At 41.1% G+C, this 16,330-nt stretch overlaps 1 protein-coding gene across 6 annotated transcripts in view; it reads left to right on the forward strand.

The window, feature by feature from the left end:
* Positions 1 to 16,330, forward strand: part of MAP3K4 (mitogen-activated protein kinase kinase kinase 4) — a 151,451-nt gene that overhangs the window by 51,229 nt on the left and 83,892 nt on the right. For all 6 annotated transcript variants that reach the window (XM_049905022.1, XM_049904997.1, XM_049905015.1 and 3 more), the window contains exons 2-3: positions 3,252 to 3,442; positions 12,503 to 13,863. In XM_049905022.1, coding sequence (XP_049760979.1) covers positions 3,252 to 3,442; positions 12,503 to 13,863 — 1,552 coding nt within the window. The remainder of the gene's footprint in view (positions 1 to 3,251; positions 3,443 to 12,502; positions 13,864 to 16,330) is intronic.

Raw genomic sequence — 16,330 nt, forward strand, 5'->3', positions numbered from 1 at the left:
AGGGAGTTTGCTGTTCAGAGACATGGGTCACTGAAGTTTGGGCATTGTCAGTGCCTCGTCAGAAAAATTCTCTTTGGTTCTTACTTTGCATTTCATTAATTCATTTATCTACACCGTACTTACTGCCTGATACTCGTAAAACATACATTTTTATGTGTCTGCTTGGTACTTTAGCATTTTGCATAGCCTTATATTTTCATGATTTTGTTCTAATCTTCACAACTAACTTCTGAAATATTTTAGATTGTAGACCTTGCCAATTCTAAATTAGTCATCTTCTCACTAGTCAGTGAAAGAGTGAGTTGTCCAGTGACCCATCCAGTGAGGCTGGACGTGGCCGAGGTCTCTGAACCCCAGTTCAGATGCCGTCTTTGAGCTGCAGAGGCATGTGCTGAGGGGTTTCGTGTTCGCAGTTTCCCATCTGACTCCATGTTCTGCTTTTCCTGGTATTCCCTTCTGTCTGGCCTAGATGCATTTAACCGTCTACATGTTTGCACTGTGGTTTTCTAGTGATTATCATTCTAATATCTGAAATACATTACTGTGCAAAAACTGAATACTTTTGAGCACCATGCAGAAACTATTGGAGACAGAAAAGTGATAAAATACGAAGTCCTTCCTTAGCACTGACTTTCAGTATACTAGTGGGGAAATTAAGAAGAAATGCAAACTTACCATCCTGAGTTTGAAAGTATCTGGAAGATGTTAAAAATATTAAAATGGTTTTCAGTCCCATGCTGTGCTGAACTCATGAGCGGCCTGCTCTGTTAGTGTTAAGCTGATGAGTAGGGTCCTCTCAGGGGGATGGTGAGGGCGTGCAGTGACTTCCAAGGCCTGGAAAGACAAAGTGATCACATCAGCCATTTAGTGAACCCTCCCTGTGTTAGTCATACATTATCGGACTTAATCTTTGTAGATGTGAAATCTAAGTGTTTATTATCCTTATTTTGCAGATGTAGACCATGGCGATGCTCAATAATTTATCTAAGGCCCACACAGCGAGTAGGCAGCACAGCCAGGATTCACACTTAGGTCCATCACACCAGAAAGCCTGTGTTGTTAATCTTTCCAGAGTCTGCGCTAAAACTACCACTTGCTGTTGAGTAAGTTCCGACTCATGGTGACCCCATGTGTGTAAAATAGAACTGTGCTTCATAGGGCTTTCAGTGGCTGGTTTTTCTCACGCAGGTCGCCAGGCCTTTCTTCCGAGGTGCCTCTGGGTCGACTCTCAAACCTTCAACATTTTGGTTAGCAGCTGGGTGTGTTAATCATTTGTGCCATCTAGGGACTCCAAGCCTATGCTGTTAACCTTTAAAACATTACACCCCATGTGGAAGGGAAACAAGTGACCTTGGCATTTATAGCCATATCCTTTAATCATCTGAATCAACTATTTTGCAGTGAGTATAGAAGAAATGGAAACCCTGGTGGCGTAATGCTTAAGTGCTACAGCTGCTAACCAAAAGATCGGCAGTTTGAATCCACCACGCGCTCCTTGGAAACTCTGTGGGGCAGTTCTACACCATCCTATATGGACACTATGAGTTGGAATTGACTTGACAGCAATGGTTTTTTGTTTTTTTTTAATAGAAGAAATGGATATAAGATATTTCAAGTTAATCTATAAAACCAAAACCAAACCAGTTGCCGTTGAGTCAATCCTGACTCATAGTAACCCTGTAGGACAGAGTAGAACTCCTCCATAGGGTTTCCAGGGAATGATTGGTGGATTTGGGCTGCTCACCTTTTGGTTAGCAGCCAGCTCTTAACCACGGTGCCACCAGGACTCCAAGTTAATCTATAAGGTGTATTATTTCTTTTATGACTTCATTTATGATACTTGAATAGTAAATGTAGTAGGCCTAAGGGAATCAATGCATTTTAAACTTACTTCTGAATTTGTGCGTGGTTTTATTTAGCTAGCTTTTAGGGCATTTAACTTGGATGTCTTATTGTGTGTTCACGTATGGGGCACGTTATACAGTGTCTAGAGCAGTCTTGCGCGATTAAAAAATTAGGTTTTGACTTGTCAAAAGCGTTCTTTACAGATTTCAGCACTGTAAATTTGTGTAATTCTACAGTGTTTTTACTTTTTGAAAGATAACTCCTGAAGCTTTGTCAGCCTGATTCAACAATAATGGTACCATGGCTTTTATAAAGCATCAGATTTCCAAGGTGCTTTTTGACAGAGATTGGTAGGGTGGTTTTCCTTTTGCTTCCTGATTTTGAAACAGCTTTGATCTTATATCAGGATATCAATTGCCAAGATGAAAACTGATTGTATCCTGTATATAGTTTGAAGTTATGTTTGTGAAGTTTGAAGTATTTTTATGAGGAATATTCAGAATGAGGTAGACTTTGGTGATACATTTTTGGAAGGAATTTTGTTATTGATTCCTTATAGTTTGTTTTTTTGGAATTGTATTTCTTTTCAGTTTTGTGTCATTAAATTTTATTTTGTTATCTTTGCAAAGATAGAGCTTTATCCAAATAGCGTATTGTTTGAGAAGCTGCTGGGGATAGAGAATTGGTGGCACGTGTTTCCAAGAGAACCAGTTAATGAGGAATTGCATTTTGAAGAAGATGATGACATAATCCCTTTTTTTCTTCCACAGTGCCCGCCCTCCCCCCCAAATCTGAGCTCTGCGCCGTGGTGTTCATCAGAGAACACAGAAACATTGACTGCCGTACTTTGTCAGTACTCTGCTCTGCTGCGTGGGCTGTCGTCAAGGGTTCTTTACTTTCTGTTCTGTCTGGGCTCCAGAGAGATAGGAGCACGGCTCTGAGGCCCAGGGCAGGGCTGGACTTGCCCGCTCATCAGTTAAGCTTGTCAGCATCTAGCCGACAAGTACATTTTTAGTCTGTCTGATTTGTATCTTCTGGTCCTTTCCTCCCCCACCCTCGCTTGTTTTTTTTTTTTTTTTTTAAATCCAGAAGTTTTGAGTTTTAAATTTCATTTATGTTAGAAGCAGTTCTGTAAACAACAAAACCGACCTATCAATTTTACCCTTGGGGCATCCCCGGTTGTTCCTGGTAGCAGCAGCCGCCAACCTTCCTCCCTGTGAGTGAAAGAAAAGTTCTGTCTGTGAGGTTCCACAAGCAGACACAGAGGAGGAAGGTCCCAATGCGAGGAAGACGCATATCTGCAGAAAAGTTTTACAAAGAGTTCACACAAAAATTCTAAGTCATTTTAATACAAGTTTACTTAACATGTTTTACTGAGTATTTTCTGTTCTTACTCTCTTTCATAGGCAAGAATACGAGTTGGGAGACACAGGTTGTAAGAATTCTGAATCTGACCTAGAGGATTTTTCAGATGAAATAAATGCAGAAAATCTGTATGGCACCTCTCCCCCCAGCACACCTCGGCAGATGAAACGGATGTCAGCCAAACACCAGAGGAATAATGCTGGGAGGCCTGCCAGCAGGGCAAATTTGAAAGGTGAGTCTTAAAAAGATAACACACAAGAAGAGGGCATGACACTTTTTGGTACACAATCTTTTCATAACAGGTAATTATTGATTGATCCTTTCTACCATAATGCTAGTAACTCCTTTTATCTTAAATTTGATCTTAATGCTTATTTGTAATTCATTTTTTAAATTTTTGAATTCTTATCATTAGCAATATTGTTAATAAAGGAGAAAATAATTCTCCAGAGATAGGAAGATGTTCTGAGTAGTTATTAAAGTCAGTGATATGAGAAATTTCTGTTGCTTTTGTTTATATGGGATAGGTATCCTTGTTTTATTCTTTTAGTCTCTTAGGCTCGGATTTCTAGACTCTGTCTGCCCAGAAAAGATGAATTAGACATTTTGGAAGAGATAGAGGCAGCTTTCCTTTCTCAGTATTCCCTAGCAAGCCTGAGATCTATGTTCTCTGCCAATGACCATAAAGCTATCTTTAGTGTCTGGGGCCCTATTTTCTCACTAAGCACTGTGACTAGATGGTACCCATACTTCCATGGACAGAACCTGTTTTCTACTTTTCTCTTTGTTTAGAATCCCAAAGCCCAGAGAGTGTTTTGCTCTGAGAAGCCGAGAATATCTCCGTTTTTATTATCTACTTCCTCCTAGCAGGTCATAACTGTTCTTTCCCTGTAAACAGAGTGAATCATGTGGGGCTCCTGCCCCCTTGTACCCTCCATCATGGCGTGGAAGCCACAGGTCACTGAAAACTTAAGGTTTTAGAATTCCCCTGTTAAATTTAACAGACTGCCCGCCCTAAAGCAGATCCTACAGCATCCTGGAATTCATCCACCTATTACCTCACAAGATAGGGATTTCATTTTTTTTTTTTTTAATCTCATCTGAGAAATTCCCCGTTGTGTGTTCTCCCTATTGACATCAGGTTCATTTCCGTACCCCTCTTTCTTCAGCCAGTGTTCTTGTTTTCTTTCCTCTTTGGCCAGGTTCCTCTCTCCACATATTTCTTCAGTATTTTGACTTCTCGTGGTCGTAAGTTGGCATGCTCACTGTGTCCCTGTCATACCCTTTACTCAACAAAGAAAGAGGGCAAGAGAAGTAGATTTTGTTGTAGTTATTTGTGGGAGTGAAATCTTATCCACGGAGGGATTCCCTAAGTGATAGTCTTGCTTTCAGAAATATTCCCTGAAGTCATCTTAAAGCCAAACAATAGTTCAGCTTAACTAGTAAAAAATGTCTGCCTTGAGCATTATGTTCTTTTAAGAACTATTTTTCTGGGGTCTAATTGACAATAGCAACTCAAAAGATTAGATAGGAACCTTAGGAGGCAGTGAGTTTATATTAATGAGGGAGGAACAACTCAGAAAAGGAGAGTGAGAATGGTTGCACAACTCGAAGAGTGTAATCAGTGTTACTAAATTGTCCATGTAGACACTGTTCAATTGGCGTATGTTTTGCTATGTATATTCTCAACAACCAAGTAAATGAACTTTAGAGACAAAAGAAGTCTTTCCCACTGTGAAGAGGATCTTTTCCTTTTTTTTTTTTTTTAAGCTTTGATTTTAGTAAGATGGTAACCTGTGAATGTTTGCAACTAATAGCTTCCCATTGCAATTTATCATCTTTAAAACCAACTCTTATCCATTTTCTCAAAGAAACATCTCAGATGTAGCAGTATCTCCCGAGTCAGTATTAAATGGTTAATAAATATTTCCTATGTGATAGTAAGGTGAGAAGATGCTAATAGTACATACCTTTTCCTTTACTCATTGGTCTATAATATTTTAGAACAGGATTTGAGAGCACAATTACCCCATTGTGTATATTAAGAAACTGAGGCCCTTGGTTTTAAAGCAACTTCCTTAAGGCTGGAGGCTTAAGATTGTGGCAGGATTATTTTTAGAATAGTTCTCCTGGTACTCGGTTTGAAGTTTTTCCTACAAGCGACCAAGGGGTAAGCTTGTCCGGGCGCAGCACGTGAGGTGTCTGTATCGTGGTTCACGCATCAGTCAGCCGGCCAGTGACCAGGTGTTTGTTGAGCTCCTCCTGTCCTTTGAGGCTGTGTGGAAGGGGGAGGAGAGGGAAGATTGTCTTTTTTTCCTCCTCAGCTTCTTCCCGTTGTTTATTTCGTAAAATCCTAAAATTTTAGAGCTGGAAGGGGTCTAAGAGACCATTGACCCTAATTCCTGCCGCTTTTCAGAAAAAGCTGATGCCCACAGACACTGAACGTCGTAGAGCAGCCTGTGCTTCTGATTCAGGTGGTGCTGTGCCATCTGTAGCAGCATCTTCACAGCTACCACTGACATTCGTTGCCTGCTTACTAGGTGCTAAGAACTGTGCTTAGCACTTCAAAAGAATTTCCTCTGAGATCTCATCATGATAACCCAAGGGGGTCTTACATAGTGTCCATTTGACAGTTTAGGAAGCTGAGCTCAGAGAGTTCCTAGTGATGTTTAGCTTTAAGTGCCCCAGTCATGCATATGATAGAAGGTAGCTTAACATATTTGACATCTGGTGAACCATTTCTTGCCGAAATTCTGGCTCATAAACACCAAGGAAAGATGTCAATGAAGCACCCATGGTGGGCATGTGGGCCATTTAATGTTTTGATAATATGGTATTTGTGTTGTGATGGTGGGATAGTTCTTGAAAGTTTATTTGCTCTCCGAGTGCAGCATGGTGAATAGGATCATCAACTTGGTTTCCAGATTACCTGGATTCTAATCCCAGTTCTGCCACCTTCAGGATATCAAAATCTGTGCCTCATTTTCTTTATCTGTAAAATGAAGACCTGCCTCATAATGTTATTGTGAAGATTATATGTTCAGTAAGTATTAGCTCTCATCATTATTGTACACTAAAGATTTCTTTCCCAATATTTATTGTTTTTTCTATCATTAAAGCGAAATTAAATACATCATTTAATATATCCTTACTAATATTAGTGTCCCCATTTTCAGGACACTGAGTCTTAGAACAAATGATTGTTTCCAGTCATATAGCTACTAAGTTCTGGAGTTAGGACTCCAGCCTGGCCCTGTCCTGCTAGGAGTACAAGTTTCCTTGTAGCTTTCCTGGCTCCTTTTCTTTGTCCCCACTGTATATGCTGCCAACATAGATTCCTTCCTTGCTTCAATCCTTTCTTCTTTCCTTCTTCTCCCTTCTCTCTTTCTCTTTCCTTTCCTCTATCCCCCTCCTCTCTCCTCCTCACCCCCTTCCTTCCTCCCTTTCTCCTTCATTCTTTCCATTGAATTAGAGTTTGAGTGACTCCACAGGCCGTGTTCTGTTGTAGATGATGAATAAGACTTAGTCCCATCTCTCATAGGAAGCACACAAATAAACAAGCAGTACAATATAATGTGGTGTAGAGTGGGATGGAGACTACTCCAGGAACACACAGGACGGGCTATGAGAAGACCTGGGGCTTGGAATACTTCTGGAACAAGTGACATTTGTGCTGTGACCTGAAGGCTGAGTCAGGAAAACCAGCTTTTCAAACTAGCATGTGACTCACAATGATATACTGGTGCCTCAGTATTTTGAAGACCTTTTTAGAATTAATTGGTCAGCTTTATTTAAAAAGCTTTCCATGGAGATAAGTACTTAAAAAAAAAATACAGTCCCACTGCCATTAAGTTGATTCCAACTCATAGTGACAGAGTAGGACAGAGTAGAACTGTCCCATAGGGTTTCCAAGGCTGTAAATCTTCACGGAAGCAGACTGCCACATCCTTCTCCTGCAGAGCGACTGGTGGGTTTGAACTTCCGATCTTTCCTTAGCAGCCGAGGACTTTAACCACTGTGCCACGGGGGCTGAATAAGAACTAGAACATTATTTTTTTCTCACTGCAGCAAGCAAAGGCTCTCTGAATCATACCGTTAAAATATACAACATTCAAAGTTGGTGTGGTACGCCACTGACTGCTCTGACAGGGATCACAATAGCGCGTCCTGGACAGAGCTGGAGAAAAATGTAGAACAAAATTCTAACTCAAAAAGAAAGACCAGTCTTGCTGGTCTGACAGAGACTGGAGAAATTCTGAGAGTATGGCCCCCGGACACGCTTTCAGCGCAGTAATGAAGTAACTCCTGAGGTTTACCCTTCAGCCAAAGATTGAACAGGCCCATGGAACAAAACAAGACTAAAGGGGCGCACTAGCCCTGGGGCAGGGACTGGAAGACAGGAGACAACAGGAAAGCTGGTAATAGGGAACCCAAGATTGAGAAGGGAGAGTGTTAACATGTTGTGGGGTTGTTAACCAGTGTCATACAATAATGTGTGCACTAACTGTTTAATGAGAAACTAGTTTGTTCTGTAAACCTTCATCTAAAGTACAATTAAAAAAAAAAAGTTGGTGTGATGCGATGGATCAATTTTGTGTGGCGTTTCTTGGCATGGTCTTGTAACTCCCATCCAAGTGATTAGGTGGGACTGTGCAAGTAAGGTAATTGTGGCCTACCAAGGGGATTGGTCAGTTTTGCCATCCTGCTAGGGTTAACCTGTCCCATCCCAGAGGCGGGAAGGAGAGAACCTTATCACCACCAAGAAAGCAGAGCCAAGAGCGGAGTGCGTCCTTTGGACCCAGGATCCCTGCACTGAGAAGCTCCTAGGACCAGGAGACCGACAGGGAGAGACCAAGAGGGAGAGACTGAGAGAGAGATCTGTAACACTAAAGACGATGAGAGGTGGCGGCAGAGAAACAGGAAGAAAGGTCAGAGAGAGGTGGCTGGGAAGAGGCTGTCCATCTGTATCCTGAGTGTGCCTGAACCTGAATCGTAATCTGTTACTTCCTTCTAAACCCTGTATCGTGAGTATTGTCCATGAGTTCTGTGTAGCCATTGCGGTGAATTACTGGACCCAGCAGAGAAGTAGAGAGTGCCGTGGGAGGGACAGTTGCTGTCAGAATTGGTAAAGATGGCAGACAGAAGTGGCACATCTAACTTCCGTCTCATGGGAATCTGCCTTGAGCTGTTAATCTTGGTTCTCCTTCCCACTTGTGAAGTTAGAGGAGGTCAGATGCTGCCCCCACACCATTTTTATATTTGAACTCATCTTTTTAATAAATAATAAAAGCAAAATCCATCACCGTCGAGTCCACTCCAACTCAGTCACCAGTAATATTTGCAATTTCATGATTCTCTATTGCTGTGTAGTGGTATAAAAGAGCCCATGATTTTTATTGTGCTCACAACTGTCTTGGTCAGGTGTTGAGGCAGGGCACAGCTTATCTCTATCCCATGATCTCTTCGCTGGAGTGGCCCAGCTGGCTGGAGATGGTTGTCATGGCTCGTCAGGGGCCCTGTTTCTGGAGTCTCAGTTCTCCACATGGCGTCTGATGGGCCCAAACCATCTACAGTGGTTCCTTCACTTAGTTGTCAATAGGATACCTCATTTACAGAGTTTATAACTTATTTAGTTCTTGGGTCGTGCAAATGGTTAACACGTTTGACTGCTAACCAAAAGATTGGAGGTCCAAGTCCACCCAGAGGCACCTCAGAAGAAAGGCCTGGTGATCTGAAAAAATCCACTGGAAACCCTACGGAGCACAGTTCTACTATGACACACATGGCATCACCATGAGCCAAAATTGACTTGGTGGCAGCTAGTTTTTAACTTATTTAGACTTACAGGCTTATAACCTAACATCAGCGATTACTCTCTCTCTAGTTTCTGTCTTTAACCTCCCAGAACTGAAATACTGAGTACTGTTAAGCACTAGCAGAGTTGGGAGGAAATGACAGCTTTCATACAGGCTGATGGGAGTGTAAATTGTCTCAGCCCCTGTGGGAAGTGATTGATTAAAACAGCCAGATTGATGGTGGGTATATCCCTGACCCAGCAAATGGACTCTGGAACTAGACCAGAGACATTTCCATGAATGGACACTAAAAGTCCTACATGGAGATGCAAGTCCTGCAGTGGATCGCGTCATTCACCATTTTGGTTTCTTTACCTAATAGGCAGACGTGTAACAATCAGACAGGAAAGACCAAAACAAACCCTGTCCTAGTGGTTGCCCCTGAGAGGTATTGGGGAGGGGACTGGGCATAGAAGACAAAGGTGAGGTCAGCATTGCCTACAATATGTCATTTCTTTGTATTGATAAGACTTTACAATGCTTGCCGGCTAGATTGTACAAAACTATCTTTCTATTTTTTGCGTTTTCCTGATTTTGTTTCCTAGGAACGTTAAAGACAATGGTTTTCAAAGCACTAACTTCTGCTTTTATAAGCTGTAACAACAGTGATAGGATATCTAGATAAGGATGGCTAGTTCTTTATTACCTAAAAAAAAGGCAATACGACATCCTGACCTATGTAACCTACCAGTTTAGCTTTTGAATTAGCTCCTTGACTAGGCCTCGTTTCATATTTTGATGTGTAACAGAATTTAACTGAGGTGTTATTTAAGACTGAACTTTTGTATGGTTGGTAAGTCACTACCTTAACACTTTAAAGAGGTCTTTTGCAGCAGATTTGCCCAACGCAATATATCGTTTGATTTCTTGACTGCTGCTTCCATAGATATTGATTGTGGATCCAAGTAAAATGAAATCTTTGACAACCTCAATATTTTGTCCGTTTATGGTGATGTTACTTGTTGGTCCAGTTGTGAGGATTTTTGTTTTCTTTATGTTGAGGTGTAATCCATACTGAAGACTGTGGTCCTTGATCTTCATCAGTAAGTGCTTCAAGTCCTCTTCACTTTCAGCAAGCAAGGTTGTGTCATCTGCATATTACAGGTTGTTAATGAGTCTTCCTCCAATCCTGATACCCTGTTCATATAGCCCATTTTATGATTGGGTTGTATTTCTTTTTGTTGTTAAGTTGTTGAAGTTTTATATGTATTTTGTTCATTAGGTTCTTATCGGATATATGGTTTCTCAAGATATTCTCCCAGTTGGTAGCTTGTCTTTTCACTTTTTTGGTAGTCTTTTGATGAACCGAAGAAACAAAAAACCTCTTGTCACCAAGTTAATTCTGACTCATAGCGACCCTATAGGACAGAGTAGAACTGCCCCATAGGGTTTCCAAGGAGCAGCTGGTGGATTCAAACTGCTGACTTTTTGGTTTACAGCCGAGCTCTTATCTACTGTGCTACCAGGGCTCTTGTTGGTGAACAAAAGTTTTTCGTTTTTACGAAGTCCCATTGCTTTGTTTTGTTTTTCACTATTTGTACTTTTGTTATTTTGTAAGGTAATCCGTTGTTAAAGCTAGACCCAACTGCATCGCCATTGCATTTTCTTCAAAGAATTTTATGGTTTTGGTTTGCACATTTAGGCCTTTAATCCAGTTTGAGTTTGTTTTTGTATATGGTGTGAGGCATGGATCCTGTTTCATTTTGTACATGTGAAAATAGTTTTCCCACAAAATTTACTGAAGAGACTCTTCTTTCACCGTTGAATGGACTTAGCACCCTTGTCAAAACTCATCATTTCTGGACTCTCAGGTCTGTTCTGTTGGCCTACGTGTCTGTTGCTGCTCTAGTACCAGGCCATTTTGCCTTTCCACTTTCCTGTCACCTGTTTTAGTGGAAAATATTTGACCTTTCCTTCTCTGACAGGTTTCCACCTTACACAGGTTTTGGCTTTTGCTTTATGTAATCAAGAACATTTCAATAAGTTGTGCAGTATACTGTTTTGCATGCCACAAGGTAGGCTTAAAAGATTTGTATGTCGCCTACAAAAAATTAGTTTTGAAGCTTGCTAAAATGTGAGTCTGCGTACATAGAAAATGAAATCGTGGCATTTTTTTCTCCTTTCAGCGTTATTAGTTGCTGGAATGAGAGCAAGGCTGGGAGGCTGCATCTTTTAATACTTTCATGCTTTGAAATACAACATTGAGTTGGATACATCTGGAATTGTCCAGGTTACCCAGCACCTCTCAGTTAACCCTTTGTTTCCCTTAACCAAAGCAACCAGACCCGTTGCCGTCAAGTCGATTCCGACTCAGAGCGACCCTAAAGTGTAGAGTAGAACTGCCCCATGGGGTTTCCAGGGAGTCCCTGGTGGATTCGAACTGCCAGTCTTTTGGTTAGCAGCCATAGCACTTACCCACTACACCACCAGGGTTTCCTTGTTTCCCTTAGGACCTTTAAATCATGAATTAAAGGAACATGAATGAGTTATATAAACAAAGTAATACTTTTGCACTGTTTACTATGATCACTGTCAAATTGTAAATTGTATGCCAACTTTCTGTGGTCACATCAATAATAATACCACATTACGTTAGTTTTATAAAGGCTTTTGCTATTCGATCCTAAGCTGTAAGCTTTAAAAAAAAAAATTGTTCTTCATTATTTAATTATTTTGTCCTCTGACTCAATCCTGTATCTGGACACGCATACTAGCTGATAGAGCATTCTGGTCTAGGTCCTCATTGTGTCTCTTCTGTAGAGTAGCCTGGTTGATGTCTCTGCTTTTATGGCATCAAGTAGTATCTCTGTGTGCTGATGACTTCCAAATCTGTGTCTCTGGATTTCTCTCCAGACCCATGTATCAGGCATCATCACGTGGATGTACCATGTAGTTGTTAGGTGCTGTTGAGTCGATTCCGACTCCTAGTGACTATATGACAGGGTACATCTGCGCTATAGTGTTTCCTAGGCAGTAATCTCTATGGAAACAGATTGTCAGGTCCTGCTCCTGTGGAGCTGTTGGATGGCTTCGAACCAGTAACCTTTCGGTTAGCAGCACTGAGCTCTTAACCGTTACACCTTCAGGACTTCTTGGATGTAGCAGTGTTCTGTCTCTCTCTCTTCTTCAGTTGTAGGTGATCACTTAGGGAGATTTGACTCAGAGGGTAACTACGTTTTGTACTATAGAGGCAGATATCTAGTTTTAGGTTAATAGTGGTGAATATAAGAGAATATAGCAGAGAAAATGGATAAAATCTTTTAAAAATTTTAAAGAGAAATATTATGTATATGTTCTGATTCATTTAATTATCAGAATATGGTATTTTCTTTTCCCCAGTAACAGCTTGAAAATATAAGTACATGCTAATATCAGTTTTATTGAAACTATTCAGAATAACGTCATATTTTAGAGTAATTTTTTTTTTTCTTAAATAGAAAAAATGAATGCACCAAATCAGTCTCCACACAAAGACACTGGAAAAACAGTGGAGAACGTCGAAGAATACAGCTATAAGCAGGAGAAAAAGATCCGAGCAACTCTTCGAACAACAGAGCGTGATCATAAAAAAAACGTACAGTGCTCGTTCATGTTAGACTCAGTGGGTGGGTCATTGCCGAAAAAATCAATTCCAGATGTGGATCTCCATAAGCCTTACCTCAGCCTCGGCTGCAGCAATGCTAAGCTCCCGGTGTCTATGCCCATGCCTATAGCCAGAACTGCACGCCAGACCTCTAGGACCGACTGTCCAGCAGATAGATTAAAGTTTTTTGAAACATTACGACTTCTTCTAAAGCTTACCTCAGTCTCAAAGAAGAAGGACAGGGAGCAAAGAGGACAAGAAAATACTGCTTTCTGGTTTAACCGATCTAACGAACTGATCTGGCTGGAGCTCCAAGCCTGGCATGCAGGGCGGACCATTAATGACCAGGACCTCTTTTTATACACAGCCCGTCAAGCCATCCCTGACATCATCAATGAAATCCTTACTTTCAAAGTTAACTATGGGAGCTTTGCCTCTGTTAGAAATGGAGCTAGTTTTAATGGTACTTCACTAGAAGGGCAGTGCAATGCCCCCCATGAAACAAAGACTGTGGGTTACTCAACATATCACGAGCATCTCCAACGCCAGAGGGTCTCATTTGAGCAGGTAAAGCGGATAATGGAGCTGCTAGAGTACATAGAGGCACTTTATCCATCGTTGCAGGCCCTTCAAAAGGACTACGAGAAATATGCTGCAAAGGACTTCCAGGACAGAGTGCAGGCACTCTGTTTGTGGTTAAACATCACAAAAGACTTAAATCAGAAATTAAGGATTATGGGCACCGTTTTGGGCATCAAGAATTTGTCAGACATTGGCTGGCCAGTGTTTGAAATCCCTTCTCCTCGACCATCCAAAGGCAATGAAGCAGAGGATGAGGGAGATGACCCAGAAGGAGACTTGGAAGAGCTGGAAAGCAGTGCAGATGAGAGTGAAGGAGAACACACCCCTGGTCGGACGGGGCAGGAGATCAGACAGCCCCCAGAGAACAGTGTCGACATCCAGCCCCAGGACTGTGTGCCAAAGAAGCTTGAACGGCTCGAGTCTGAAGAGGACTCAGCTGGTTGGGGAGCCCCAGACGGCAGTACGGAAGTGGGCTTCAGCAGACACTGTCGAACTTCTATCTATAGACCGTTTGTAGACAAAGCCCTGAAGCAGATGGGCTTACGAAAGTTAATTCTAAGACTTCACAAGCTGATGGACGGCTCCTTGCAAAGGGCGCGGATAGCGTTGGTAAAGAGCGATCATCCCATGGAGGTAGGTTTCTGGTAGGCATAGTGCGGTCTAAGTTGTCCTTAGTGCCGTTACCTATGTAAATTACATGGTGTGCTGGGTGAATTGTTACGCGCTTTCATATTATTCCTCATATATTTTAGGTGTAAATTTCAGATTTAGGATTTTCTTTTTTATTGAGTGCTGTGGTGAATGGGGAAATGCGTGTATGAGAACAGTTTGAAACTTTGTGATTAAGGGCAGAGTGGTACGCAGAGGGAAGAAAATCCAGCCATATAAACAGCAGGTGGGGAAGGACAGCCTAGGTGTAAGAGGGTAGACAGCGGCAGTTGTGGTTGACCTCAAGCTGAGTACGAGCCAGTAGGACAGTCACCATGATACTGAAATCTTTTCACGTGAATATGGCATCCAAGGTCATAGATTTAGCCTTTCCTCTTTTTTTTTTTTTTTTTACGCTAGACCACTCTCTGAGCAGCATGTCCAGTTTTGGTCACTGTATTTTAAGTAGATGTGAATTGTAGAAAAATGTAAGAATGAGCAAAGGAAAAAGTTCACACTATTTCGCAAGGTTAAAGTGTTTAGCCTGAGTAATAGAAGTTTAAGGGAAGGTTTCATTGTTATTAAGTATGTGTTTTGATAAGGGAAGATTTTTGTAAGGAAGTGGCTTCAAGACAGTACACATTTCGTTTTGATAGCTTGAAATCAGAAATTCCTGCTGTTCAGGCTGGTAAAGCTGGAAAGGGAGATGGGGATATTGCTATGGAGAGTCTATAAAAAAATACAGGTAATTTTTCTGTTGTGGTAAGTCTGTAGTCAGAGCTTCGTGTTGCCTTATACCTGTGTTAGTCTGTGATTCTAAATTTTAGTAGCTGTGTATACATACATATGCGCACGTGTGTGTCTGTGTGTACTTTTATGTTTACAGCTTCACTTTGCTGTATGATCTGGCTTGCTTTGGAGTCTGAAATGATAGAACAGAAGGGATTTCTTAAGTACTCCCCACCTGAGAGAACCTGAGTTTGTGAGATTTCTTGTTAATCTGATGGCTAGATGATGAATCCTTAGAGGGGAGAGGGCAAGCATCACAGAAATCTAGTGAGATGTTTACAAAATGAATTAATACATTGTTGCTGTATGTTAAGTGGCTCCTTTACTTTGGATATTATTTTGATTATATTTAAATGAGCTTATACGTACCTATCGTTCCTATCGAAGAATAGCGTTGTGAATGGTTTTTATGTGTAACTTTTTTGTTAGAGCACATGGATTTTTTTCTTTTAGTCCATGAATGGCTATTTTATAATTAGATTTTATTGTAGTGCAGGTTTCAAAATTGGTGAAGCAAAACTGTGGACACATAATAAGGGCTTTGTCATGTACTTCAGATGGTAAATAGCTAACTTTCCGTCTTAAGTTTTTAGTTGGACTGGTTCAGTTTCATCAAGGACACATGTAGGCAAAACAGGGTTGACATGTAATTTTTATTTTGAAGCGCTGGTTTTGAAGTAAAGGGGTGAAAGAGGCTTGGCAGTCTGAGCTGCCTCCATATCCATGGTTGTCACAGAAGAGAGGACTGATGTGTTGAGGGCACCGGGAGCACCTCAGGACTGCTTTGTCTGCCTGCGTTGCCCCCCCCAGATTTTCTCCTCTCCCCTCGATTAACCATTGCTGCTGATGAGAGCGCTTTGCCTCCCAGAGATGTGATGGACCAAGAAAAAGGTCATGAACAAGTGCACTGACTTTCGTGTTGAAACCGACAGTTGCAGACTGCAGCGGGGTATCCCCATCGCTTTGGAATCCCGTCGAGGTTGTGTTCTTTTGGTTTGAGTAACTGAGGTTTAACTGAAGAGGTTATCTTTGTAGAGAAAAGAAACACAGGAATTCAAAGCTTATAACACACATGAACTAGATACTGTTTATTAGAATTATCTGTAGGTTGCTTCCTGTTCAGAAAAATGAACTACAGAAGCTCCTGTTTTAAGTTTTCGTTTATAAAATGTTACATATTTGTCAAGTAATGGAAGAGAAGCAGAAAACTAAGGTTGGGATTCTATATTGGAGAGTAATCTAAACTAAAAAGAGGAGGCTTTGAAATTATAATTCACAGACTAGGAAAGTAGGGTTCTATTTTTATTCCCATTTTCAGGAAGATAATTTCTGTAGGGGAAGGCATATGTATATATATGTGTATGAATGTATGTGTACTCCCTGGGCTGGCTTGTTTTGTTTTAGTTTTTTTAACTAAGTGTGTCAGGGAATAACTGGGCTCTATTTCTTGCTATGCCTCTTTCTAACCACATAGCTTTGGGTAAATGACTTAATCTATCTAAACCTAAGTCTTCTCATCTGTAAAATGGGTATAAAAAATACCTTCCTGCCTACCTCACAGGGTTGTTGTGAGGTTTAAAAAGATATTTGTATAATGATAAAATGCTTTATAATTCAAATATAGACTTTGTTTTTGAAGTTTTGTTACATGTTATCCTCTCCT

The sequence above is a fragment of the Elephas maximus genome, chromosome 1 (assembly GCF_024166365.1).
Source record: "Elephas maximus indicus isolate mEleMax1 chromosome 1, mEleMax1 primary haplotype, whole genome shotgun sequence".
Classification (NCBI taxonomy): domain Eukaryota; kingdom Metazoa; phylum Chordata; class Mammalia; order Proboscidea; family Elephantidae; genus Elephas; species Elephas maximus.